Genomic DNA, 27,965 nt, shown 5'->3' on the forward strand with positions numbered 1-27,965 from the left:
GTGATCAGTCAAATTACTTTTAAACGTGAAAGATTGACTGCAGGTTTTGCGAGCAAAAGGCTTTTCACCTGTGTGTGTTTGAATGTGAATATTTAACGCTGACTTTCGGCTGAATGTTTTCCCACAGGTGCTGCAGGAGAAAGGCTTCTCACCTGTGTGCGTTATCATGTGATCAGTGAAATTACTTTTAAACGTGAAAGATTTACTGCAGGTTTTGCAAGCAAAAGGCTTCTCACCTGTGTGAATTCGAATGTGATTATTTAACTTTGACTTTCGGCTGAATGTTTTCCCACAGGTGCTGCAGGAGAAAGGCTTCTCACCTGTGTGCGTCATCATGTGATCAGTCAAATTACTTGTACTTCTGAAAGATTTGCCACAGGTTTTGCAAACAAAAGGCTTCTCGCCTGTGTGTGTTTGATTGTGTTTCTTCAACCCTGACTTAAAGTAGAATGCTTTCCCACAGGTGCTGCAGGAGAAAGGCTTCTCACCTGTGTGTGTTCTTGCATGAAGATTCAGTTCTGCCTTGAAACGGAATATTTTCCCACAAATCGTGCAGGTATGAGTCTTCTTACCTCTTTTGACACTCAGATGATTTTGTAATTCTGACTTTTCCTTAAAAGATTTGCCGCATGTGTCACATTTAAAAGAGTTTTCACCCTGGTGAGGACTACAGTCACTCTCGAGCCTTGAGATTTTTTCAATGAAAAAAGTGTTCCGTGGCTCAGAACAGGTTGAAAAACACTGACATAGATGTTACACCTTTCACACAGGTGCCGCAGACGCCTCTAACCTGTGTGAGTTTTCAAGTGTTTAGTCAAAATCCTTTTTAATGAAAAAGATTTGTTGCATGTTGTGCAGGTAAACGGCTTTTCACCTGTATGAATTCGAATTATGTGTACTTTCAGGTCTGAGCTCCTAGAGAAGCTTTTCCCACAGGTGCTGCAGGAGAAAGGCTTCTCACCTGTGTGTGTTCGAATGTGACCAGTTAACGCTGTCTTTTGGCGGAATGCTTTGCCACAGATGCTGCAGGAGAAAGGCTTCTCACCTGTGTGTATTCTCATGTGTTCTGTCAAATGACAATGTGCTGTGAAAGATTTGCCACAGGTCTTGCAAACAAAAGGCCTCTCACCTGTGTGAATTCGATTGTGTTTCTTCAACCCTGACTTAAAGTAGAATGCTTTCCCACAGGTGCTGCAGGAGAAACGCCTCTCACCTGTGTGTTTTCTTGCATGAAGAGTTAGTTTTGACTTTAAACTGAATATTTCCCCACAAATTGTGCAGGTATGAGTCTTCTTACCTCTGTGGACACTCAGATGATTTTGTAATTCTGACTTTTTCTTAAAAGATTTGCCGCATGTGTCACATTTAAAAGAGTTTTCACCCTGGTGAGGACTACAGTCACTCTCTGATGTTTTACTCTTCTGACTTCTTCTTTTGTCACTGTTTTTCTTTGGGTCTGATTTTCCAGTTGATTCTGAGACTCCGAGCTCTCTTCCTGTGGGATCTTGATCCTCATCATCATGAGAGTTGTGAGAAAGAAGCTGGTGTTCACTCTTTAGTTGAACTTCACTGTGGTCACTCTCCTCATGAGTAAGAGTCAACATGAATGTGTCAGTCTCCTGCTTCAGTACCAGCTGCTCTCCCTCCTGACTGCTGCAGTCTTCCTCCTGCTCCTCTTTAATCTGTGGAGGCTCTGGCTCCTCTTGGTCTGGACTGGAGTTCCTCTCCTGGTTACAGAGCTGCTGGTCAGCCAGAACCTCCTCCTCCTCTTTACACACATGTTGCTGTGGGAGAGCTGGAGGAAGACAAACAAAAGCATTTATACTAAGCTGTCCCTGAGCAGATCAAAGGCTTTGTTAAAGACAGGAACTTCAGATTAATTGATGCAGACAATAATAGAAACACAAAGAACAAAAACAAAGATGTGCAAATAGGGCTAAAAGTAATTTTGTTTCTACATCACAGTTGTGATTTGTGCACGTGTCACATAGCAGGTTAGTTTTCTTTGATAACTGGTCTCATATCTGGAAAATGGAGGGGCGTCCAAAACAGCCATGTGGGGGTGCCTTAAAACCGTCTACCTTCTCTGGTCCAAACAAAGACGAGACCATTCAGCACTTCAACATAGCATATTTCATTAATGTCTGATCATATAGTAAAGTCACTTTATCATTTCATTTAGTCCATGTCTTACAGATTTCTCCTTTAAACCTTAAATAATAAAAGTCTGATTATTTTGTTGAATTCTTCCTCTATCATGAAAAAAATGTTACTTGTTGTGCTGACTGGATATTCAGTGTTTTTCTCCTTTATTGTAGTTCGTTGGCATTGTTTCTTTTTAAAGCACAATAACTGATATACTATACCTACCTATATAAGAGCGGGAAATATAATTATTTATAACAGGAATCCCGTTTCTCTAAATGAAGATGTTTTGGGGCTCTTGCTTCAAGTTTGATGATTTCTACATGATCAAACATATAATAGTGTACAAAAACACACTTTTAGATTTTTGAGTTGGTCACAACAATTGTTTGCCTTCTTCTAAAAAAGAAATAAACAGAAAACCTTGTTTTTTGTTTGCAACTTTTGTCCTGTTTTATTGTGTTACGATCCCCTTGATTAACTCAAAAATCTAAACCCAAAGAGAACCAATCTAGGGTGTATTCACACCAGAAAAGTCCTTTAGTCCGCTTTCTTTGGTTCGGACCAAATAAAATGTTTCTTTTTTGGTTTGTTTTCACATTGCACTTTTCGCAAGAGGCCCAGAATTCATAAACAAAACCACGTGTGCAAAGATCGTTCACTCATTGGATAAAAAGGTTTAGGTTCCTATGTTCCTTTATTATCCAAAACATTTAAATCACACAGACTATGAACAGAACAGCAGCAGTCTGATCCTCCTCCTCTCCCCTGCACCACATACGCCATTTATAACCTCGGCCACATTCATCATAATACCGGTTTATTGCCCACACATAGATCTACATTTTTACACAATAAATATTTTTGTACCTGTACTAAATGGATGAAATTGTTTCTAAAATGTTGAATACCAGGACAGTGAGTGCAGCATGCAAGTTCTCCATGATTGTTTACTTTCATCTTAATGAAATCTGAATCTCCTCTTGTGAAAAAAAGGAAGCCTTGTATTTGGTCCGAACAAAAGAAAGCGGACTAAAGGACTTTTCCGGTGTGAACACATCCTCAACTATCTAAACCCTGGGGGCCAGACAAAAAAAAGTCAACATTAAATAACAACAATTAGCTAAAAATAAAATCAGGGAATAAGACTAATTTGTACAAGACATAGTTTTGTAACACTGTAACATTCATTGTCTAATTAAAATAAGTTAGGCAGTTCCTCACCTGTTCTGTGTAAGGGGATGTGAGGTTTCCAAACAACATCCAGCAGTCTGCGTTGACGATATATCTCTTTCTCGTGCTCGATGATAGTTCTTTTAAAAACTACAAATATGTCTTCCGCAGCAATCGTTAGTCGCTCGGTGATAAACTCTCTCAGAAACTCAGCTGGACTCATTTTGTCGTTTCAATAAACTTTAAAATAAGACGCACAACGACAACAAAGAAGTCTGAGAGGAGATGTGGCTGTGATAGGAACGGTCACTCTTCTTCTTCTTCTTCTTCTTCTTCTTCTTCTTCTTCTTCTTCTTCTTCTTCTTCTTCTTCTTCTTCTTCTTCTTCTTCTTCTTCTTCTTCTTCTTCTTCTTCTTCTTCTTCTTCTTCTTCTACTTCTACTTCTACTTCTACTTCTTCTTTTAGTTTAAATGGCGGGTTACAAACATATCTTAAAGAGGTGTATACCGCCACCTACTGTACCGGAGTATGTAGCTTGAGTTTATACTTCTCTATTTAATCAAGTAAATGAAAAACAAAAATAATAATAATAATAATTTTTTAAAAAGAATATTTATAAAAATAATAATAATAATAATAATAATAATTAATAATAATAAAATAATAATAATAATAAATAAATAAGTAATGACCTAAATCCGATTATATATCTCTATATCTTTCAAAAATTGAATCACAGCTTTCTGTGTTTTCTTGATTCCTTCTCCTGTAGTTCCAAGTAATCCCTCAATACTCCATTTCCTTCCTACCTGTCTTATCTTTTGATTTAGTCTTATCCTCATTCTTCTATATTTTTTGCAATCTGTTTCTCTTTTACCTAACAAAACATTGTGTTATTCAACCCTGTATGGTCAAATCTCATTTTAGTAAAAATTGTCTCCTCTCTTCTATTTTTCCTATTTACTCCTTGTGTATTTATAGATTTCTGTAAATTGCAATATTTCCTCCCATTTTTATTCCTGTCCCATCTGACTTTCCATTTCTTTGTCATTTCTTTTTTGATCAATGTCTTAATTTCGCCTTTACCAAAAGGAACATCTATAAATTCTCCGATTTTAGTAGACATTTTAGCTATTTTATCTGCTTTTTCATTTCCTTTAACTCCTACATGTGCAGGTACCCAACAGAATCTCACTTCTATAAGAAGTTTATGTAGTCTAAACAAACTTTGATGAATTTGTAACATTAAATCTTCTCTATCCGATTTCATATTCTGGATACTATAGAGGGCGGATAAGGAATCAACACAACATACTACTCTATCTGGTTTCACTTCCTCCACCCATTGAAGTCCTATAATAATAGCCATAATTTCTGCCGTATATTGACAACTGATCAGGTAATCTTTTACCAATATTTATTTTTATTGATGGTATGCTTATTTCTATACCTACCCTATCCTCTTTGTCTTTAGATCCGTCTGTATATATTTCTATATAATTGTAATATTTATTTTTAATATACTGACTTACCAATATTCTTTTCTCATTGTCTCCCCATTTTCTTTTTAGGTCCATCAAACTCAAATCTACCTCAGTAGCCGGAAACATCCACATAGGAATATCACTGATAGGAGTAGGAGATGTAAAGCATATATTTTCAATCTTATATTCCTTTACTTTTGCTTTTATTTCCCAACCAAATCCATTACCTTTAAAAGAATGATATTCCCAACAATCTTTTATTACACAGGATTATTAGCAGGATTTGTACTATCACTAGATAGATAGATAGATAGATAGATAGATACTTTATTGATCCCGAGGGAAATTCAAGGCATCCAGTAGCAGTATACAGACAGGCAGGACACAAGACATTAGTTACAATACACACCCGCTGTCCCCCCTCCCCTCTGTATACAAATCCCCCAAACAGATTTAGCAGCCCCTATGTGACTAAGAATAAACATAATTATATGTTAAACCTGTGCAGTTAGCATTAGCAGTTAGACTTAAAACTAATATAGCATAATGTACATAACCTGTGAGGAGAGAAAAATATGTGTTGGTTAAAAGAGACCTGTAAACAGTTAAAGAGCCTTAGAAACAAAGTGCTGACCTTTAGAAACTAGTTACATGTGCATGTACAGAGGTGTTTGAGCTTATGCCAGAGGTGTGAGTACAGTCGTTAAACAGTCAATGCAGGAATGTAAATTGGCTCACCAACTTAAAGGAGCAGTGATTTGCATTAAGTGACCTAGACAATATGGTGAAACCAGGAGTGCTTAGGGTAATTATCGTTAAGTACCCAACTATTGATGGGCAGATTAGCATTAAGTGTTGGAGACAATAGAGTGAAACTTGACCTAATTAGGGTGATCATGTCAACCCTTACAGATGTAGCATAACACAACAGTAGGATGAAACCAGACATGACTAGGGTGATTATCATTAAAGTGACCAGTGCTCAGTAAGGTGACTATCAATATGCATTTAAAGTGTCCAACTGGAGGCTGACTCTGAGGTCAGCAGTGCAGGTGAGGAGTGAGAAAAAAGTGAAAAAAGATTCCAGGGATCACCGTGCGCTTCTTCCCTGCCTTGAGTCTGTCCATGGAGCACGACTGTGACAGCAGTCTTTCGCTGAACATGCTCCTCTGGCCGGTGAAGGTGCTGTGCAGAGGGTGGTGTGTGTTGTCCATGATGGAGAGCATTTTGTCCAGAGACCTCCTCTCTACCACTGTCACTACCATGTAACCGACTCCAATATGATAGCATGAGTTTATCACTTCTTAAGTCTGAAGGGGCTTCTCCTAACTCCACCTGTAATGCCTGAATTGGAGTTGATCTCATTGCACCAGCACATATCCTCAGTGCTTTATTAATGACTCTATCTATTTTTAATAGATGAGTTTTGGCTGCTGCTCTGTACACAAAACACCCATAGTCTATAGTTGACCTCATCAAAGCCCTATATATGTACATGAGTGATCTTTTATCAGCTCCCCACTCTTGTCCAGCTATTGCTCTCATTACATTTATAATTTTCTTACATTTAGATTCTACTTTTTCCACATGAATTTTCCATGTACCCTTTTGATCAAGCCACATACCTAAATATTTAAACTGATCTACTCTTTCCATATCCTGTCCATATAGCTTAAATGTATTTTTGTCTATCCCTTTTTTTCTGGTAAATAACATATGACAGGATTTACTTGCTGAAAGCTTAAAGCCCCATTTATAAGACCATTGTTCAACTTTTCTTATTGATTCTTCAATTTTATCTGTCACATTTTTGGGATCTCTTCCTCTGACCCAAATGGCTCCATCATCCGCATATAGCGCTGATCCAACTCTTCTATCTAGATTTGAAAAGATATCATTAATCATAACATTAAATAGTACAGGACTAATAACACTACCTTGGGGAATTCCATTCATAATATCATATTCTTCAGATACTTCTGAACCTATTTTTACCTTAAATCTTCTATCTGAAAGAAAGTCTAATACCCAGTTATAAAACCTGCCTCTAATTCCTATTTTGTTCAATTTAATTAATAGCCCTTCCCTCCACATAGAGTCATATGCTTTTTCAATATCAAAAAATACTATTTATTTTTACTTTTTATGATACACTTTTTTTTTTCCTGTGATCATCATCTAAATGTTGACCACTATGTACACTGGCAAACTTCTTTCCCAACATATTTGCCTTATCTTTATCTGTTATTGTGTTTCCTTTGATGATTAATTAAGTTCTCTGAATTCAAATTATTTTTTAATAATCTCAATGAACTATTTCTTTCCTTGATAGCTTCCGTACATTTATCATTCCACCATGGGACCATTTTCTTTTTACCCCCTACTGATTTGAAAGGAATACTTTTTCCTGCTGCTTTTAATATGGCTTTTGATACTATAAATATCTTGATATATATAGATATATAGATATATTGATACTTCATCTGCACATTCCTCAATGTTACCCTCCATTGAAATTGAATCTGCAAATTTACAGCATAATTCTTTAAAGTTTTTCCAATCTGCTTTTTCAAAACACCATTTCTTATGACTGGAATTTTCTGTGAAATTTATTTCAACATTTATAGCGCACAATATTGGAAAATGATCACTTCCTATGTTTGTATTATTTTCTATATTCCACTCACAAGAGTGTGCAAAGTTATTAGAAACTAAAGTGAGATCAATACAAGATACTGAGTTAGATCGTATATCAATTCTTGTACCATTTCCATCATTTAGACAAACTAACTGCCTAACATCCATCAATTCTTCCACTACTCTGCCATTACTGTCTGTATGCTTACTTCCCCAGAGATTATTATGTGCATTGAAGTCTCCACACCATATTTCTCTCCCATTTCCTCGTCTCATTATGTCTTCTAATATTCTCAGATTTAATAATTTACAAGGTGTTATGATTTGGGTTGTTTTAGTGTTGTCCACGCGTGTTGTTAGTTTTCCCTGTCTGTCATCTCCTCCTGTGTGCTTCCTTTTCCCCTTGATTGTGATTGGTTTCAGCTGCACACCCAGGTGTGGCTCATCTCAACTGCTCATCAACTCCTGCTCTTAAGCCGGCTCTCTACATGCAGCCGGCGCCAGATTATTGTCAACTCACCGTGGTAGCGTACCTCTAAATCAGGCTCCCTCGTATTTTGATGTTCTCTGTGGTCTCCTCGTACTTACCCTCTCCGTGTTTTCTCCTCATCAGCTCCCCGTCCAGACTTACCTGCCCTCTTGTATCCTGTCATCTCCTCGTTGTCACTTTGGATTATCCTCACGCGTGCTGGATTTGGTTTTTTGGATCATCACCTGGATTGTTGTCTGCACTACTCACCACAGAGCTTGGACTCTCGCTCATTGTTCTCACTAGTGTCACTACCCCTGTTTATAATAAATTATTGTTGTTACTCTGTTCCCTGGTTGTGCATTTGGGTTTTATTCTGGATTGTAACACAAGGATTGTACATGTTAATTATTGTTATATTTCCATCTGATTTACATATTTCAATGATCACACATTCTATGTCGGTTGAGGTTGGTATTCTTCTGAATGGTCTTCCATCTTTTACAAATGTTGCACAACCCCCTCCCTGATTTCCTTCTCGATCAAACCTAACAGACTCAAATCCAGGTAAAATGAAATCAAGGTGAGGCCTAAGCCAGGTTTCTTGAATGCAAACATCAGGTCTCATTTCAGATTCTGTTACAAACCTTTTAAATTCTTGTCCATTTGCAATCAAGCTCCTAGCATTCAACTGTAAAATGAGGAACACCATCCCTAAATTAAGTGGTATTCTGAGAACCCTCCTCATTTGCACCCCTCAACATACGATGTATGTCTTCAGCTTTTAAATCTTTGATATCTAGAAACTCCTCTGCACCTTCTACTACTGTCTTAATTCGATCACTCTTCCTTTCTTGTCGTGTTGCAACATTAATTACTTTACATATAAAAGCTACAAAACTTTCCTTCTCCACTATCAATGTGTTCTCCTTAACTTTGCACTTATGATTGCATTGCTGCTGTACTGTAGTCAATCTTCCAGGAGGAGTAGATTCTGTACCTGCCCGCTGAGGACCTGCATTCCTCAAATTTCCATCTGTGTTTGTATGAAACTCATTTAGACTATTTTATCTGTTTTCATGAAAACTTACACTTCTTAATGCCTCAGCATATGTCACCTTATTCAAAGTTTTGTACCTCTGTACTTCTTTAGCTTGAGTTTGGACCACACATCCAGCATATGCAGCATTATGCTCACCTCCACAGTTACAGCATCCTTTTTACATTTACCATAATCATGTTTTTCTCCACATTTTGCACATCTCTGTTTCCATTTGCATTGTTGAGCTATGTGCCCTATTCTCTGGCATTTGAAACACCTTAGAGCAGGGGTGGCCAACCCTGGTCCTCAAGAGCCACAATCCTGCATGTTTTAGATGTCTCCCTCTTCAACACACCTGATTCAAATGATTATCTCGTCATCAAGCTCTGCAGAAGCCTGATAACGATCCTGATCATTTGAATCAGGTGTGTTGGAAGAGGGAGACATCTAAAACATGCAGGATTGTGGCTCTTGAGGACCAGGTTTGGCCACCCCTGCCTTAGAGCTTGAGGAATATAGTCCCTCACTTTATAGTTGAACCATCCGATTTTGACTTCCAAAGGCATTGTCTTTTCAAAAACAAGCAGCACAGACAGACTATCATTCTTGACACCACCTTTATTTGTTTGGAGTCTTTTAGCTTCGAGTACTTTACTGCCTTGCAACTCTTTCTTCACTTCTTCCATTGTCATCTCTAGAAGTACATTTGATATCACTCCTCTTGTTTTGTCAACCATTCCTGGTGAATGTACTTTAATCTGACTTCCATTAAGATGATTCATTTTCATGATCTTCTCTTGTTGTTTCTTGTTCACTGCTGATATGAGAATTCTTCTGTTACCCAACAGTTTAGCATACTTGATTTTCCCTATTTCTTTCTCTATTGCTTTCGTCACCTTGACTGGATGAAAATGTCCTTTATCATTACTGAATGTAATGATAACTTTCAAATCCTCCTGCTTGTCACTTTGGGGTTTATTGTTCCCATTAGTTCTAGCTTTCAGTTTTTTTGAAACTTGTGTTGAGCCTTCTTCTCCACTACTTGCTACAGACCATGATTTTTTCCTTGCAGCTTTCCATTGACTAATCTCCATTTCTGAAGTCCATCCACCACCATCACCATCCGAAGTGTCACCCATAGCTACACTCACGGTACAGTTTGTTTGACGCTCCGTGCTCCAAACTACCGACCAACAGCTACGATATCCTCCATCAAAACCCAGCTTCACAATCTGCTCAGTGGGCAGCCTCTCACGTCTCCTGTCAGCAGCCTAGACCTTGCTTACTTCTTCTTCTTCTTTGACGTTTTATGGCGGTTGGCAAACAACAAATTGGTGCATTTCCACCACCTACTGGTATGGAGTGTGGATCAAAATAGCTAATAATTGTACTCTCTGTAAACAATATAAAATGGAAAAAAAAACCAACAACTATATCCTGTCAATTAACTTAGTTTTCCCCAGAAAATCTAATAAAATCCTGACTCCTTCATTTTCTGAGTGCTTTTGTAAGATATCTTTAACGTTCAATTGTACTATAATTTCTTTCAATTTTTCCACCATTTGTCTTCTTTTTAAATCATATTTCTGGCAGTGCATAATAACATGTTCCAATGTCTCCTCTTGTCCACAGTAATCGCATCTTCGTGTGTTATGTTTTCCTATTTTAAACAGTGTACTATTTAATCCAGTGTGTCCAAATCTTATTCTAGATATTTCTCTTTCATTTCTCCTATTGGTACCTGCACTTCTCATCTCACCAACCTTCCTTTGGTTTCTATAAAACCACCGTCCTTTCCTTCCTTCCTCACACTTCTTTTGCCACTTTTCCTTCAGTCTCTGTTTAACTCTTTCCCCGCCAGAGAATTCTAGAATGTTTGCCAGCCAGCGCCAGCCTTTTTCACCATTTTCACCAATCTTTCAAGACTCACAGAATATTTTGTTCTTTGAATATGTAAATATTGAATACATCAAAAGAAAGATCAGAGCCTCTGCTTTCATATACAAAAAACTATTTTATTCAAACTTCATTCAATCTTTTTTTATCAGCACTTGAATATCGGCCATTTTCACAAAAAAACCACATTCCGGACAAAAAGCTGAGAAAACAGCACTTTTGTAAAACACACTTATTTTCAAGAAAAAAAGTGATTTTGAGTTTACATTTGGATTCTTTTTACTTTCATTTGACAACTACAGTTATATTTTAAAATAGATAACTAAAATAAATAAAAATGATTACATAAAATTATTAATTTTCTTTGAATAGTGTAGCACTACAACATTTACAAACTATATTATACATTTTTCTTCTCTTATACACTCAGAAATACTTTGTTTTTACAAACACTTAAATATCATTATTATTTTCAATAATAAAACATTAGTTGAACAAAAACCTGATCAAGAAGAGAGACAATTGTGTCTCCCAGGGAAGTGCCTTCTCCGCAATAGGGTTTCATGTTGTAACAGTACCCTGTGTCAGAATCACAAAGGATGTAGGATTTGAACCCATATTTGACAGGTTTTTGGGGATTGTATACCCTGAACGCTAGCCGTCCACACCACAGAAGCATACCCTCATCAATGCAAATGTTGGTGTTAGGTTGATACATTTGACTGAATTTAGATATAAGGTAATATAAGACAGGGCGGACTTTGTACAACCTGTCAGTGCTATTTGCTGGCCTTGATTCATAATCATTGGATTGTAGAAATCTCCATATGATTTCAAACCGGTTGCGGGACATGACCTTGTTGAAGTAGGGGGTGGCCAAAATGTCATCTGTAGACCAGTACATTTCAAGGTCAGGCTTACGAATGATATGATCAAGAGCAGCAGCATCATTTAGAGGTCCAGGATTCTCAGTGAAAAGGAAAGTCTTTTGGCTGCCAGTTCATTTCTTTCCACATCAGATTACCTGGACCAGGACCTGCACCTGGCTGGTTTACAGACCCTCTTGCTTGGTCACCAGGTACTTGACCTCCACCACGCCCATAAGATCCACAGGTCCGACCTCTGCCTCTTTGCTGTGTTCGACCTGTAAATAATTAGAAAGACAATTTTTTTATTCAACAGTGTGATGTGCACAAAGAGAGAAACGTTATTTTTCGGCCTCTTCATATCACATCTTACCTTTTTCACCTTGAGTAGTTCTGTATAAAGGACACCTGGGCCTTGAATCCCTGGACTCTGTGTGTAAAATGACAGTAAAATGTCAAACAAATATTCATTTGGTAAATAGTTTGTGTACAAAATGAAAGCTAAATTATTTCTTTTTTTATCTTCTCTCACAAGTTAGCAGATGCTCTCATATAGTATCTTATAATCATACAATCCAAGTAACATACTATCAAACTAAATAAAATATGTTATCATGACTCACCTCTTGCACCTACGTGTATGTCTGGACCTTGGAGACCTGGACTCTGTGTCTGGAAATTACAATAAAAAGTCAGTCAAAAATTCGTTTGGTACATAGTTTATGTACAAAAATGAGAGATATGTTATTTCGACGTCACGTTATCTCATGAATTATCAGATGTGTATGCTATCACGGTGAATCAAAAAATAACGTGATCATATCTTACCTCTTACACGTCCTGAATCCCTCCATTCACTGTCGCCGCTGCTGTCTTCATCCAAATCAGTTTCACGGAGGTCAAAAAATGAATGATCAGAGTCTGTATCGATAATTAACTCTGTAGTTTCCGCAGCCGAATATCTCCTTGCTGGCGCCAGCATGTTTGTACTGTTCAAGAGCTTTTATCTCATATCTATACGGCTAATGTTGACTTATTGACACGCGTCAAACTCACATATAGACTGATAGAACACCGCCCGCTGGAAAATAAGGACGAAGAAAATGTTTGTTTTTTTTCTCTCTACTTTCCCGCGAGTGGTCTTGTTTGTTGGTTTTTGACCCCACAGTCCTGTAACTTTTTCACAATGTCCGCCAGAGCGCCCCCTATCATATTACACTGAAAACACCAATTGACGGAAAATTCCGTCAATGGCGGGGAACGGTTGGGTTCCAAATGACGGAATATTCCGTCAATGGCGGAGAATGAGTTAATAATGCTCTTCACGTCTGTTCTGCTAATATTAACTACTAAATCTACTTGCGGATTTGTTGTAGCCTTCTTTGCCACCTTGTCTGCAAATTCGTTCCCTTGTATCCCTATCTGTGCAGGTACCCACAAAACCATCACTGTAAGGCCCATCATCTGAATTTCGATACAGCGTTTGATTGATATCTATTAAAATGTCTGGTCTGCTTTCTGAATGATTGTACTGTAGACTAATGATTGATGAACTTGAATCTGAACAAATGATTGATTTTAATGGTATTGTTTCCTCTATCCACTGTAATGCTAATAATATTGCGATCATTTCCCTGTGTAAACTGATAGCCCCGTTTCCACACAGCAGTCCGGTACGGATCGGTACAGTTTGGTACGGTTTAGTTCGATTAAGCCTGATCCCGTTTGCGTTTCCACAGCCACCCGTGCCCTATTTGGTAGGCGGCATGTAAGCTGGATGACGATAATCGCTATGTAAATAGCGTGATATGATAGAAGCTAACTGCTAACCGCAAACTAATACATTCAACAGAGGAGAAAAACGCTATACAAACAAAACCAATGCTGGAAGACTTCCAGCAATTCATCCACTTCATTGGCATATGACTCTTGATAGAATATTAGGCCCTTTTCTGCTTATAATCAAAGTGCTTACTGCAATAAAGTTTCATCACCCGGTCCAAAGGAAAGGTTTGATATTTACAGTTTGAATGATGTTCGCTTACATTTATATTATACCAGTTATTTTATCATGTTTTATTCCAGGTTTGTGTGTGTTAATAAAATTGTCATACTTTTAAGTACATAAAGGTGTTTGTGTGAAGAGGGCTTGCAGAAGTGAGTGCACATTCCAACATGTGTTTGATGCGGCCCTTTAAACTGAATCACTCACCAACTCAAACATAGGTTTAGTTTAAGGCCCTGAACAGTTAATTACTCACCCACTTTTATAGGTTCAGTGGGCCTTGAATTTAAGTTAATCACTTAAATGGTTTGTTGCTTAAAAGGAAATGGTTACTAGACTAGATGTCTGCTTGTGATAAGAAACAGGCCAGGTAGGATGTGTCTTCCCCTATAGAAGGTGAAAGGATTGATGCACCAATGAGAAAAGGAGAACCACTCATCCGAAGGCGCATAATTTGGAAGTTGCCCCAATCGGAGGATGAAAACCGCACATTCTTGAATGCATAATTTGGTTAGATAATCTCTGTCTAATGTATAAAAGGGTTCAGGGAAAGACAGTCGGGGCTCAGACGTCGCGAACTGACCAGGTATCTGTCTGTTGTCAGGGACACGTAGTGTTGAACCCAGAGACTCTGTAACTTCTATTCTTGATTCATCGGGTTAATAAACTCTGTTAACCTGAAAGAGACGTCTTCAGTCATTCCTCTCATCCCATCAAAAGAAAGTGCAGAGATTTGAGGTCATTATTTAGAGGAGTCAGATTTCTATTAACAACATTTGGAAAAGGATTCAATAACAACTTTTATCCTTCACTAGGTGACCCCGACGATGGGGGATGAGGTTTGATGGAGGACGTAAGTATTGATTAATTTATTAAAAAATTTGAAATATGTTTAATTCAAATGTATTAATTTCTTAAGGTAGTAGAACGACTGCATTGAAGTCTATGGTACAACGTCCAGACCAATCCAGACATCGAGAGGCCTCACAAAAACCAAAGGTGAACACAAACCTTTTCCAAAAAATTGTGCACATTGGAAAACCTAAATTATCGTTGTCTGGTTTGGGTATAGACGGTGTTAATGTCTAAATTTAGAAAACTGAATCAAGAATACAATTAAGCGATCGAGCAGAAAGCCGCGCGAGGAGAAAGGCGATCGAACAGAAGGCTGTACGAAGAGAAAGCAATTAGAAGTCAGGGGCGAGAGACTGGCTGTGAAACCAGTGGCGAGAGACTGGTTGTGAAACCAGGGGCGAGAGACTGACTAGGAAACCAGGGGCGAGAGACTGGTTAGAAAGCCAGGGGCGAGAGACTGGCTGGGTTGAATGTTGGGTTGGGTCTTTTCTTCTGACACTGAATGACAAAGTCAAGAAGGCAACAGGTTGAGCGCTGGTCATTTCAGTCGACAGAGAACTGTGTGTGGGATCATTGGGGAGGCGGTGAATCAGCAGAAGTGTATTAAAACTGTTTGTGAGTCTGGGATAGAACCCCCAGTGACTGGCCGCAGTTGTCATTAGGACTGCTGTAGAAGCTTGCCAGTTAGGACTCCAAATAGGGCATTGCGTCTATACATTTTCTGCTGTTCACGTGTATATAGTGTCTTTTGTTGTGTGTTAACTTGGACAGATGTTCTGTTCCTTAAGTTCAAGTACAAATATTTAGAGATATATATTTTTTTATTCCGTTCATTGCACCTCCTTTTTCTTTTCTCTCACTGGTTCAGAGAGTGGAAAGGGGAAAGGTAGGGGCTTTTTCTTCTACCCTGTTACTAGTATTTTGAGCAACACCTCTAGCTCTACCTGGTAAACCTGTGAGTAGATGTGTGTGTGAGTGCTGTGCTGAGTAGGTGTGTGTGAGTGCTGTGCTGAGTACGTGTGTGTGTGCTGTTGATGTCTGTAGATGTGTGTGTTTGTGTGCTGTGTGGTAAATCATGTGTGTGAAGGCCTGTGTAATTATTTTGTTTGAGTGTGATTGATAAATAGAATTTTAGTGTTATTAAATAGGCAATAATAGTGGAACAGTTACTGAAGGAGAGGAGAAAATCTTTTAAAATTCTTCTGAAAGGTTTAAAATAGATGAACCATACATTTGCATAGTTAAGAGGAGGAGTTCCTTTTTAACTGCTTGAAGATTTATTTTGGGTTTTGGCTGTTGATTGGAAGAGTGAAGCTCTGGTCTGTGTGCTTGTTGACTTTGTGCACTGAGTTGATCAGTATCTTTAAAGGAGAGATTAGATAGGGTGTTTTACAGGAGAGAAGACGGCCCCACCCTTTCTTAGGCCATTCAGTATCACCCCACAGTCCTCACTGTTGTTACTTTGTTTTTATGTAGTTAAATGTGTTCATGGTTTATAGTGTTTTTCTTGTTGTTATAGAGACATATTATATAGCTAAATTTAAGCATTGATTGATTCAAGGAGCGCAGGAAATGAGTTAGCTGTCGTAGATCACTAGTATTTATTTGCATGCATCTATTATGCAAACAACCCACTTTGGTTTTTACATTCTTAAAATAAAAAAAACAAAAATTACTTTATTTTGGCCCCATAGCTGAGAAAATAATTTAAACTTTATAATATGTTCACCTTGCTGACATTTCAACTATTTCTAGACTGTTTACAAGTGATGTTTAAAGAATTAGACTGGAAATTTAACTGATGACTGACAAACTACACAAAAATGAAGTCAACTTAGATGGTGCTACACTTGTTGGCATGTTCTTAATATAAGGTTGTACTAGGGGGGGCATAGCTTTAGTTCAAACAAAGAGGTCCTAGTAGCAGGCCTCTCAGAATGAGTAAAAGCAGAACTAGTTGAAATGCCTGGTTTTAATAGTGTATTGCTCCCCAGATGGGAGATACACGTCTTACATCACTTACGCTCACATAAACAACAGCAAACAGCAGATGATAGAGTTAATAAGACTTCAAGCTGCACCTCTTAAAGATGCAGCTTCAAGAGGGAGAGGCTACTTTATGATGCAACCAAATACGCTCCGGTGTTTAATCTAGAGCAACCATATGTACAGCAGCCATATCACTCTTATGGGAGGAGTACAGGGTACAATGTCAATCCGTACAGGCGTGGTTACAGGGGATATGGTGGACTTGGCTGATGTGGGTTTGCTCCAGGTCCACAGAATCAAGGATGTTTTTATTGTGGGACACTCGACCACTGGGCCAGACACCGCCCAGGACAGTGAGCTGCTCCGGCCCTCCCTCACAGGGCCCTCTGAAGCAGCAAGCAGCATGGTTCTTATCAGTACCGGACTCCTAATGGACAAGGAGCCAACCAGGTGTGATAGCAGCCTGGTTAAATGTCAAGGGTCATCCAGAGTGCTTTAAGGGAGAGGGTTTGGCAGAGCCCCTCCTCACAAAGACTGTTGAATTCATGCAGCTCTGTGGTTGACACAAGACTATGTTACTCCACTCTCACTGGTGATGTTTCACAACCTTCAATCTTCATCGCAATGTGTTCCAGTAGTGGAGTTCACGGGTACACCAACGACCTTTCCCAGAGACACTTGAAAAAAAGGACATTCTTGCTTTTTACAACTTTTGGAAACCTTGGTTCCAGTCCATCCAGCCTTTAGTCCCTCCAAAAGACCTGTACCACGTCACTTTAAATTACATTCGCACTCCCAACTTTGTGTATCATGATGCTTTTGAAGCATGTTGTTAACTCTCACTGGTGTATTACCTCTCTCTGTATTCTTATGGGCTCAGAGCGTGTTGTGGCTGCTGTTCATTTGACCTCTAACAGACAGAATGGTTTTAATTCTCAGATTATTTTACTCCATTCTTCTTAGATGTTTCTGAAAAAGGGGGTGTTGTTAATGTGGCCCTTTTTCAGAAAAAAGGGGGATATAGACTATAGGTATTGATGCATAATAATATATGTAGTGGCTGTAGTAAAAGCTCTTGTAAAGACAATACATAGTGTGACTTTCTTCATCCTTATCTAAAGCATTTACCGTGACAAATCTCAGACAAACAAAGTTGTGAATACTTTTGTTCCATTCACACATTATTTACACTGCAGAAAGCATAAACATAGCTGACTAAATGAACCTTTACTTCTCACATCTGTGAAGAACAAGTCCAGAAATATGTAAAACTAGGGGCTAATTTGTCAAATGTATTTATTGCTCATTTAGAGGTGAGAACGTTTTTTTACAGATGTCTGTTGTTTTAGACATCCAGAGAAACTGTACCACTTACCTCTGAGTAAACTGGAAAAGTAGAAGATTCCCTTCATCACAAAAAGTAAAACTAGATATAGCATGGAAAGCAGCAAAAGGCGACATAGACACTTTAATGATCCTGAAGGAAGAATTTAAAGGTAATAGTGAGTGAAAGAAGGTGACAGAAAGTCAAAGTGGTTCAGATGAACCTGTTGGTGGATGTGAGAAAGCGGATGTGAGGATGCAGTTAGAAGGATGTTTGTGAAAGTGCAGAAAGAAGGAATTGAATAAGTGATGAGAAAGATGAAGGTGAGAGAGTTTGGAGACTGAGAGATTGAGAGGAGATTTAATGTCTATTTATAATTGTGTTTTGATTAATGGGGTACAAAAGAATATGTTTGCAGGATGCATCTCTGTAAACATTTTCCTTCAATGAACAACAAAAAAAGAGAGACAGTAATAAGTAACTTTTACTTATAGTGGATTTTCAATGAGCTAGTTTTTACTTTCATTTGAGTGCATGTTTAGACTGACTTTGAGTATTTTAGTAAAATATTAATAAATAATAGTACCTTTATTTGTAAGAATACTTTAGTTCTTTTTATGCCTCTGACTGAGGGTCATTTGAGATTTAAATGGCCTGTGGAGACGGTGTGAAAGACTGATGGTAGCACATTAAGATCCGCTGGTCTGATTACTTCTCTGAAGATGTTTTTTGTGTTTTTAACTTTAAGCCACATGAAACTTCACTTTTTTTTTGGTAAGTACTTTCATTCATCATTCCTGTAATATATTCATATTCAGTGACAGTGTGTCTAAGGGGGACGCCCCTGGATCTCACCAGACTTGAATATGGATTTTATTATGGGGCTCTAATTGTACTAGTAGCTTGTAGCTTGTACTAGTAGCGTCTCTTTCTATATGTATAAAATAATAATAATAATAAATTAATACACATTTTCTGTTTAATGATTATTCTTGTTTAAGAATGGATCAGGACAGTTTTGTGTTGTATTTTTTCTCTTTTTGTTCTCCTTTTCTCTTGTGCTGTCTTTTTTTAGGATTCAGAGGCAGGTGCAGTGATCTTGCAAGTTCTCAATTTTTTTTTTTTTTTTTTTAATATACTTTATTAATCCCACGAGGGGAAATTCGGTTTTCACTCTGTCTAATGAACACACACATAGGCCGAGATACACACTCATGCACAAACAGGGTTCCAGTGACATGCATTAATGGAGAGGTCTCAGAGTGACGGGGCCTCCCACAGCGAGCGCGCCAGAGCAGTTTTTGGGGTTCGGTGCCTTGCTCCCAACCCAAGTCCCTACAGACTGAGCTACTGCCGCCCCAATATCTTCACTTCTCCATCACCATTGAAATTCCTAGACTTCAATGGCAACATGTGTTTAACAGACGTAAATGATTAATTCCTTTAATGCAGGTAGATTTCACCACTATCAGACCAGATGACTGGAATACACAACCCCAGGATGTGAGTGGTAATAAAATGAAGCCCACCATTGTAAAATTCTCAGTTTGCAGATGAATAAAGGATTATCTTATCTTACCTTATTCAGTTTATCAGGGCTTATTGCCCTTGATTGCATGTTAATGCTCAGGCCTTGTTATTCAGGAACTTAACATTGATTCTTATGAAGAAGACTATTTTATATTGACCTCATGTTTAATGAGGTCAAAAGGGGGAGTTGATAGAATATTCTGCCTTTTTCTGCTTATAATCAATGTGCTTACTGCAATAAAGTTTCATCACCCGGTCCAAAGGAAAGGTTTGATATTTACAGTTTGAATGATGTTCGCTTACATTTATATTATACCAGTTATTTATCATGTTTTATTCTAGGTTTGTGTGTGTTAATAAAATTATCATACTTTTCAGTAAGGTGTTTGTGTGAAGAGGGCTTGCAGAAGTGTGCACATTCCAACATGTGTTTTTGGCCCTTTAAACTGAATCACTCACCAACTCAAACATAGGTTTAGTTTAAAGCCCTGAACAGTTAATTACTCACCCACTTTTATAGGTTCAGTGGGCCTTGATAGATAATCACTCAAATGGTTTGTTGCTTAAAAGGAAATGATGACTCGACTAGATGTCTTCCTGTGATAACAAACAGGCCAGGCAGGAAGTGTCTTCCCCTACAGAAGGTGAATGATGCACCAATGAGAGAAGCGGAACCAAACATCAGGAGGCGCATAATTTGGAAAGCTGTCCAATCGGAGGAAGGAAACCGCACATTCTCAAATGCATAATTTGGTTAGATAATCTCTGTCTAATGTATAAAAGGGTTCAGGGAAAGATAGTCGGGGCTCAGACTTCATGAACTGACCAGGTATCTGTCTGTTGTCAGGGACACGTAGCGTTGAACCCAGAGACTCTGTAACTTCTATTCTTGATTCATCAGGTTAATAAACTCTGTTAACCTGAAAGAGACGTCTCCAGTCATTCCTCTCATCCCATCAAAAGAATGCGCAGAGATTTGAGGTAATTATTTAGAGGAGTCAGATTTCTAACATTTAGGAAAAGGATTCAATAACAACTTTTATCCTTCACTCTTTATTACAAGAACTCAATCAAGCTTTGTTTCAGAGAAGGCTGTCTGCCACGTGGAGAAATACAGACGTAAACAATCAGCTGTGTATTACAGTCAATGGCTTAAACACGGCGGAGTTTTGTTTGCAAACGTAACACGGGAAGTGACGATTCTTTCAACCAATCAATGGACTGCAGTGTTTAGCTCCACCTTTTCGGGTTCACATTCTTAGCACCCCAACGGAAGGGTCCCAAAAAGTGGGACAGTACGGACCGGTTATTTGGCAATCTTTCCCAGGATTAGTCTATGGAAATGCCGCAAAATGGGCTCCGTACAGAGACGAACCGAGCCCGACCGCTCGGTGGAAACGGGGCTTTTGTCTCCCCACTGCTTAGACCAAAATACAATGTCTTCTCCCTTGGAGTGAGTTTCTTGCAGAAATATAACACTTTTTGTTTTTCTCCCTCTGGTCCACTGCAGAGAATATTTTCCAGAGACTCCCCAACATGTTGCTGTTAAGGTTTTCGGGGGGGTGTAAGTCTCAATCAATGGGTCTCAGACCCGCCGAGACCCCACGTATTTCTCACCCTGATCTGGGGTAATCATCTATGTTGAAGTTTGGGTTACCTGGATCAAACCGCTATACATCTCTCACCAGAGATTCGATGAGCTATGTGTGCTTTCTTTGATATAAGGGTGAGCAGGAGCCATCCGAATCGTCTGATACGTCTTAACTTCTCAGCTGCGATCCATGCAGTGGACACAAGGGGAAAATTACAGGTCGCAGAAGAGGGTCTGATGTTATTTCTGCCTGTGGGGGCTGAGAGGTCATCCCTTACCCATGGGGTGATTCACCACTGTAAAGGTGTGAAAAAGTGTCACAGGTGTTAGGGGACTTCACCTTGTTTGGACACTCCCTAAGGTCTGCATTGACTGTCTGTTTTCACACCTTTTGCACGACCCTCACCCCAAACGCCGCTGTGCGCATCAACAACACATAATGTACTTTCAGAAGGTCAGCACTCTTCAATTGTTATGCACAGGCCTATTTCCAAGTGTTCTGAGGTTCTTTAACTGTTTAGAGGTCTTTTTTAAATCGCATACATTTAATTTAATTATTAACAAAAATCAACAATACTATTATAACATTGTTGATTTATAATAATAATCAAATAAGAATAATTAATAGTAATTTGATAACCACATTTTACTGGATTAAACTTTACATAAATGTTGCCCGTTAATTAAGCTCTGTAATAATCCTATACACAGCAACCCACATTTTAATCCTGAAATGGATTTTTCTGAAGAAAATTTTAATTTTGTAATATTAAGATGGTCTCTAATCTCAGAGTGGTTTCTAATCATGTCCAAAACTCTCAAAAATATGCCGAGAAAGTATCCAGCTGAATCCTCTGATGCTTCAATTCAGCATATGAAGACCTAAAGAAACTTTTGAGTTACCAAGAAGGAGTCAAGGAGAAGGAGAAGGATCATCTTTATTGATTGAAATTTGGGTGTCACAACAGTTGCGTCCTTTATTGCTGTGGATCAGCATGTGAGGAGATCCAGGGATCCAGACTCTGTCTGCCTGTGGGTTTCTCTCTGAAGAGAAAATGTCTTCTCGCATTTTGTGAATGCTTGCACATTTCACGACCAGACAGTTCTCAGAGATCCGCCGCTTGTTCGGCCAGTCATCAGCTTTTAACTGAATTTTGATGTGTTAATGAAAAGAACCTTTTGATGTTCAACAGGTGTATGTCTTTTGACCTGTGTGAGAATTATTTTGGTTATTCCAAATGTCACACCACATCTTTTCTCACAGGTAATGCAGAAGTGCAACCTCTAAACTATGTGTGATTTCATGTGTTCTTTCAACTCACTTTCTGATCTGAAAGATTTGTTGCATGTTGTGCAGATAATCGGCTTTTCACCTGTATGATTTTGAATAATGTGCCTTTTCAAGGTTGAAGTGTGAAAGAAGCTTTTCCCACAGGTGCTGCAGGTGAAAGGCTTCTCACCTGTGTGTGTTCTAATGTGTCCTGTCAAATCAGCTTTTGATCTGAAAGATTTGCCACAGGTTTTGCAAACAAAGGGCTTTTGATCTGCATGAATTTGAATGTGCCTTTTCAAGGCTGAGCTGTGAGAGAAGCTTTTCCCACAGGTGCTGCAGGAGAAAGGCTTCTCACCTGTGTGTGTCCTAATGTGTAATGTCAATTCACCTTTTGATCTGAAACATTTGCCACAGGTTTTGCATACAAAGGGCTTCTCATCTGTGTGAATTAGAGTGTGAGTATTTAACTGTGACTTTTGGTGGAATGCTTTTCCACAGAGCTTGCAGGAGAAAGGCCTCTCACCTGTGTGTATTCTAATGTGATCAGTCAGAGCACTATTTAAAAGGAAAGATTTGTTGCATTTTGGGCAGGTAAACGGCTTTTCACCCGTGTGAATTCGAATGTGCTTTTTTAATTTTGAGCTGTGAAAGAAGCTTTTCCCACAGGTGCTGCAGGAGAAAGTTTTCTCACCTGCGTGTGTTCTCATGTGATAAGCCAAACTAGTTTTTAAACTATAAGATTTGTTGCATGTTGTGCAGGTAAACTGCCTCTCCTTTGAGTGTGTTTTCATATGGATATTCAAATAACCTTTAAATGAGTACGATTTGTTGCATGTTGGACAGGTAAATGGCTTTACACCTGTATGAATTTGAATGTGCCTATTTAATTTTGTGGTCTGAGAGAAGCTTTTCCCACAAGTGCTGCAGGAGAAAGGCTTCTCACCTGTGTGTATTCTCATGTGTTCTGTCAAATTACCATGTGCTGTGAAAGATTTGCCACAGGTCTTGCAAACAAAAGGCTTCTCACCTGTGTGAATTCGAATGTGATCATTTAACACTGACTTTTGGCGGAATGCTTTCCCACAGGTGCTGCAGGAGAAAGGCTTCTCACCTGTGTGTGTTCTTGCATGAAGAGTCAGTTCTGCCTTTAAACTGTATACTTTCCCACAAATCGTGCAGGTATGAGTCTTCTTACCTCTGTGGACACTCAGATGATTTTTTAATTCTGACTTTTTCTTAAAAGATTTGCCCCATGTGTCACATTTAAAAGAGTTTTCACCCTGGTGAGGACTACAGTCACTCTCTGATGTTTTACTCTTCTGACTTCTTCTTTTGTCACTGTTTTTCTTTGGGTCTGATTTTCCAGTTGATTCCGAGACTCCGAGCTCTCTTCCTGTGGGATCTTGATCCTCATCATCATGAGAGTTGTGAGAAAGAAGCTGGTGTTCACTCTTTAGTTGATCTTCACTGTGGTCACTCTCCTCATGAGTAAGAGTCAACATGAATGTGTCAGTCTCCTGCTTCAGTACCAGCTGCTCTCCCTCCTGACTGCTGCAGTCTTCCTCCTGCTCCTCTTTAATCTGTGGAGGCTCTGGCTCCTCTTGGTCTGGACTGGAGTTCCTCTCCTGGTTACAGAGCTGCTGGTCAGCCAGAACCTCCTCCTTCTCTTTACACACATGTTGCTGTGGGAGAGCTGGAGGAAGACAAACAAATACAGTAAAATGAAGATTCTTTTTTTTCCACTTAGATTTGGTGTTTCACTATCAGAATCGCTTTGGGGTGAATAAGCTCCAATGACATAATGACAGTCAGAGACAGAGAGGTTGAACTGAATTTCCCTCGGGATCAATAAAGTATCTATCTATCTATCAGTATTCGGGGCACACCTCCTCACAATATACACTCAACCCACCAAAATCACATCATTCTCTCTTTCTTCCCGTGAAGAATTTACCGGAGCTCCCTCAGCTCATTCAAGCAGGCACTGCTAAATTGTTGACAGATGTCCCAATAAGGCATCTGTGTCAAACTCAAGGCTTCATCTGGCCTGCGAGACGTTTAAGGAAGAAGAGAGACATTTTTTAAACAGATTTTTTTATAAATCAAATATTTTTAATGCATATTTTCACCAAATAGTAAAAACTGCATATTTAGCAACATAAAGGGATATATGTGGAAATTAGTTAAACATGGCACTTTGAACTATCCCCTCAGCAGGGAGTAACTGGCTATGGCACTATAGTGTGTCCCCGAAGGTGACTGTTTATCAAAGACACTCAGTGTGTTTGTGACAACATGTTACGATGAGAAAGTTTTGTCTGGGATGAACCTTAAAAAGTGCAAACTGTGCTGTGGCCTGACACAAACATCTCTCCACGCTGGTCATCCAAGCATTGGGTGGCAGAAATAGTTCCGCTTCTGGACGTGGACGATGAGCCGTGGCCACTCCCACTACGCAGGGACCTGCTGTCCCAGACGCAAGGGGAAATCTACCACCCACATCCAGACCGCATAGCGCTGTGGGCCTGGCCCGTGAGAGGTGGAACTGGAATGCAACTGGCCTCCCTGAGCAGGTTATCGACACCATTCAGACTGCGAGAGCCTCGTCTACTCGTACTCCCTTCAGAGTAAATGGTGGGTTTTTGAGGAGTGGTGCAGCTCGAGGAACACGATTTCTTTCCAGTGTTCTGTAGTTGACCTGCTGTGTTTTCTGATAGAAAAAGGGAAGGCTTTATCAACCATAAAGGTGCATTTAGCAGCCATTTCCGCCTGTCATGTTGGGTTTGGGGATAAGTCTGTGGGACAACATCCTCTGGTTAGCCGTTTGAAAGGGGCTCGTCGGAAACTCACAGTTTTTGGACCCCTGGTTTCTTTATGGGATTTGTCAGTAGTGTTGGAGGTCTTATCACATCCCTTTCATGCCTATGGAGGCAGTAGGCTTGAAGTTTGTCTCGCTAAAGGCCGCATTACTGCTGGCTTTGACTGCAGCAAAGTGTGAAAGTGATTTACAGGCTTTGTCTATACGACCCTCCTGCTTACAGTTTGCTCCTGGGCTCACTAAAGTCTGCCTATGGCCTAATCTGGCTTTTGTACGATAGAACGATAGAACGATAGATAGATACTTTATTGATCCAGAGGGAAATTCACTAAAATGGTGGATGCGGCATACAGATGCCCTACAGTGGAGTAAAGGGCTTTCATTCCCCTCCTTTCTCATCAGAAGAGGAGCGGAGGATCAACACTTTGTGCCCGGTGCGCGCTCTGCATGTGATTGTCAATGAAACAGCTTCGTTCAGAAAGGACGATCAACTGTTTGTGTCTTGGGCTACTCCCCATAGAGGCAAGCCACTGTCTCATCAGAGGCTATCCCATTAGATTGTGGAAGCCATCTCTCTGGCCTATAGCTCTAAGGGTTTGCCTTAGAGCTATAGGCCAGAGAGATCATTCCACTAGGAGCACGGCCACCTCGTGGGCTCTGGGCTCTTAACGTAACCTTGGTTCTTTGATAAAAGAGGGCGGTGTTTCACCTTCACATCCCTCCTTGTATAGGTACGGTAAGAAACCTGACTTGAATGATTTGAAGTGGGTGGGTCGACTGCATATTACGAGGGGGGGGGTTGCCCCGAATACAGTGCCTGTATGTCCTGACAGATGTTCTGTCATTGGATCTTCCAGGTTGGTCACACCAAAGCGATTTCCATAGTGAAACACCTCACTCTGTCATCAAAGAAGACGTTACGTTAAGTAACCCAAAGATTTAGAGCAGCGTCTGGCGTTATATCCGTTTGTTTGTTTGTTTTAAATGAATGTTACCCCGTCATACTTCATCCAAATATAGCACCACTAGTTTCAAATAAAAACCCAACTTCTCTTTACATTAGTTAAGAATAGTTTGTTTTTTCCTCACCTATTCTGTGTAAGGTGATGTGAGGTTTCCAAACGATATCCAGCAGTCTGCTCTGACGGTTGATCTCTTCCTCGTACTCGATGATAGTTCTTTTAAAAACTACAAATATGTCTTCAGCAGCAGCTGTTAGTCGCTCTTTAATGTGCTCTCTTCCTGTGGGATCTTGATCCTCATCATCATGAGAGTTGTGAGAAAGAAGCTGGTGTTCACTCTTTAGTTGATCTTCACTGTGGTCACTCTCCTCATGAGTAAGAGTCAACATGAATGTGTCAGTCTCCTGCTTCAGTACCAGCTGCTCTCCCTCCTGACTGCTGCAGTCTTCCTCCTGCTCCTCTTTAATCTGTGGAGGCTCTGGCTCCTCTTGGTCTGGACTGGAGTTCCTCTCCTGGTTACAGAGCTGCTGGTCAGTCAGAACCTCCTCCTCCTCTTTACACACATGTTGCTGTGGGAGAGCTGGAGGAAGACAAACAAAAGCATTTATACAAAGATGTCCCTGAGCAGATCAAAGGCTTTGTTAAAGACAGGAACTTCAGATCAATTGATGCAGACAATAATCCAACAACTCCACTCTCACAATTCCACTGTTGATAGAGGCTGTTCATTTGATTCGTTAGTAATTGTAATTAATATTATTATGTTATTGGAAGGTGGACCCCAAAATAAAATCCTGTTTAGGGCCCCCACTTGGCCTGGGGCAGCCCTGGGTTTGCTGACTGTGTAAAAATAAAAATTAAAAAAACACAGTAAATGCACCTATTCCTGCAATTCAGTGGAAACTATGTTTTTTTGAACATTGAGGTTAATTTTAATTAACATAGCCGACTATGTGGCACAATAAGAAGTGTAAAATATTCATGTTTTATCTTGGACCTTGGTGTGAAATTAAGATTGATTGGTTTATTGCAATTTCACAAAATTCAGCTGATGTGTGCTGTGTAAATAAATGTCAGCAATGTGCTGATGCAAGTAACTCTTTGCCACTTTTGAAACGAAAATGGCGGGAAAAATACCGAGGACATGACCTCGGTGTCCTCAATGGTGGCTACGGCCATCCTTACCTGTTCTGTGTAAGGTGATGTGAGGTTTCCAAACGATATCCAGCAGTCTGCGCTGTCGATCTATCTCTTCCTCGTGCTCGATGATAGTTCTTTTAAAAACTACAAATATGTCTTCCGCAGCAGCCGTTAGTCGCTCGTTGATAAACTCTCTCAGACTCTCAGCTGAACTCATTTTGTTGTTTCGTTAAACTTTAAAAAGTGAACTACGACAACAGACAAGTCTGAAAGGTGAAGCAGCGATTGGATGCAGCGCTGCTATTTGTGAACTTCCGCCGTGTGTCACGTTATAAAGTACCGACAACAACGGATGTGCGGCAACTGTTTTGTTCCGTTTTCAACTGATTTTTGTTCATGACTAAACCAAGCAGCATCCTCCGGGATGAATTCCATGAAGGAGGATTAAGCTGAATCCTGGCTCGTTTTGAGCAGTCTGGCTCATATAAATCGGAGTTGTGTTCCATCAACGTAGCTCATGTGAGTCCTCGCTAAGTTACCATGGCACTTTAAAAAAAATGTTTTAAACTTTATTAAACATTTCTTAGAAAGTGTAGTGTCCTCCCCGGGATGTCCGCCGATGGTCCACAAATGGAACACAAATCTGCCGCACATCCGTTGTTGTCGGTGCTTTATAGTGTGACACACAGCGGAAGTAAACAAACAACAGGGTCAGTTCCGATCGCAGCTACAGCTCCTCTTAGACTTGTCTGTTGTCGTAGTTCAT

The 27,965-nt window shown here is 39.5% G+C and overlaps 2 protein-coding genes across 3 annotated transcripts in view; one reads left to right on the forward strand and one right to left on the reverse strand.

Moving 5' to 3' along the window:
* The window catches only part of LOC306825260 (uncharacterized protein), a 154,448-nt gene that overhangs the window by 70,837 nt on the left and 55,646 nt on the right, over positions 1-27,965 (forward strand). The window lies entirely within an intron of this gene.
* LOC306825792 (uncharacterized protein) lies at positions 986-27,961 on the reverse strand (the record flags this gene model as incomplete). The annotated part of the gene is made up of 4 exons (XM_079346748.1): positions 27,245-27,961; positions 26,187-26,639; positions 1,130-1,795; positions 986-1,023 (listed from the first exon to the last, which is right to left on the reverse strand). The coding sequence occupies exons 1-4, from the start codon at positions 27,414-27,416 to the stop codon at positions 986-988; spliced, it is 1,329 nt and encodes a 442-aa protein (XP_079202874.1). The 5' UTR covers positions 27,417-27,961.

This window comes from Symphodus melops (genome assembly GCF_947650265.1).
Source record: "Symphodus melops genome assembly, chromosome: 6".
NCBI classification, from domain to species: Eukaryota; Metazoa; Chordata; class Actinopteri; order Labriformes; family Labridae; genus Symphodus; species Symphodus melops.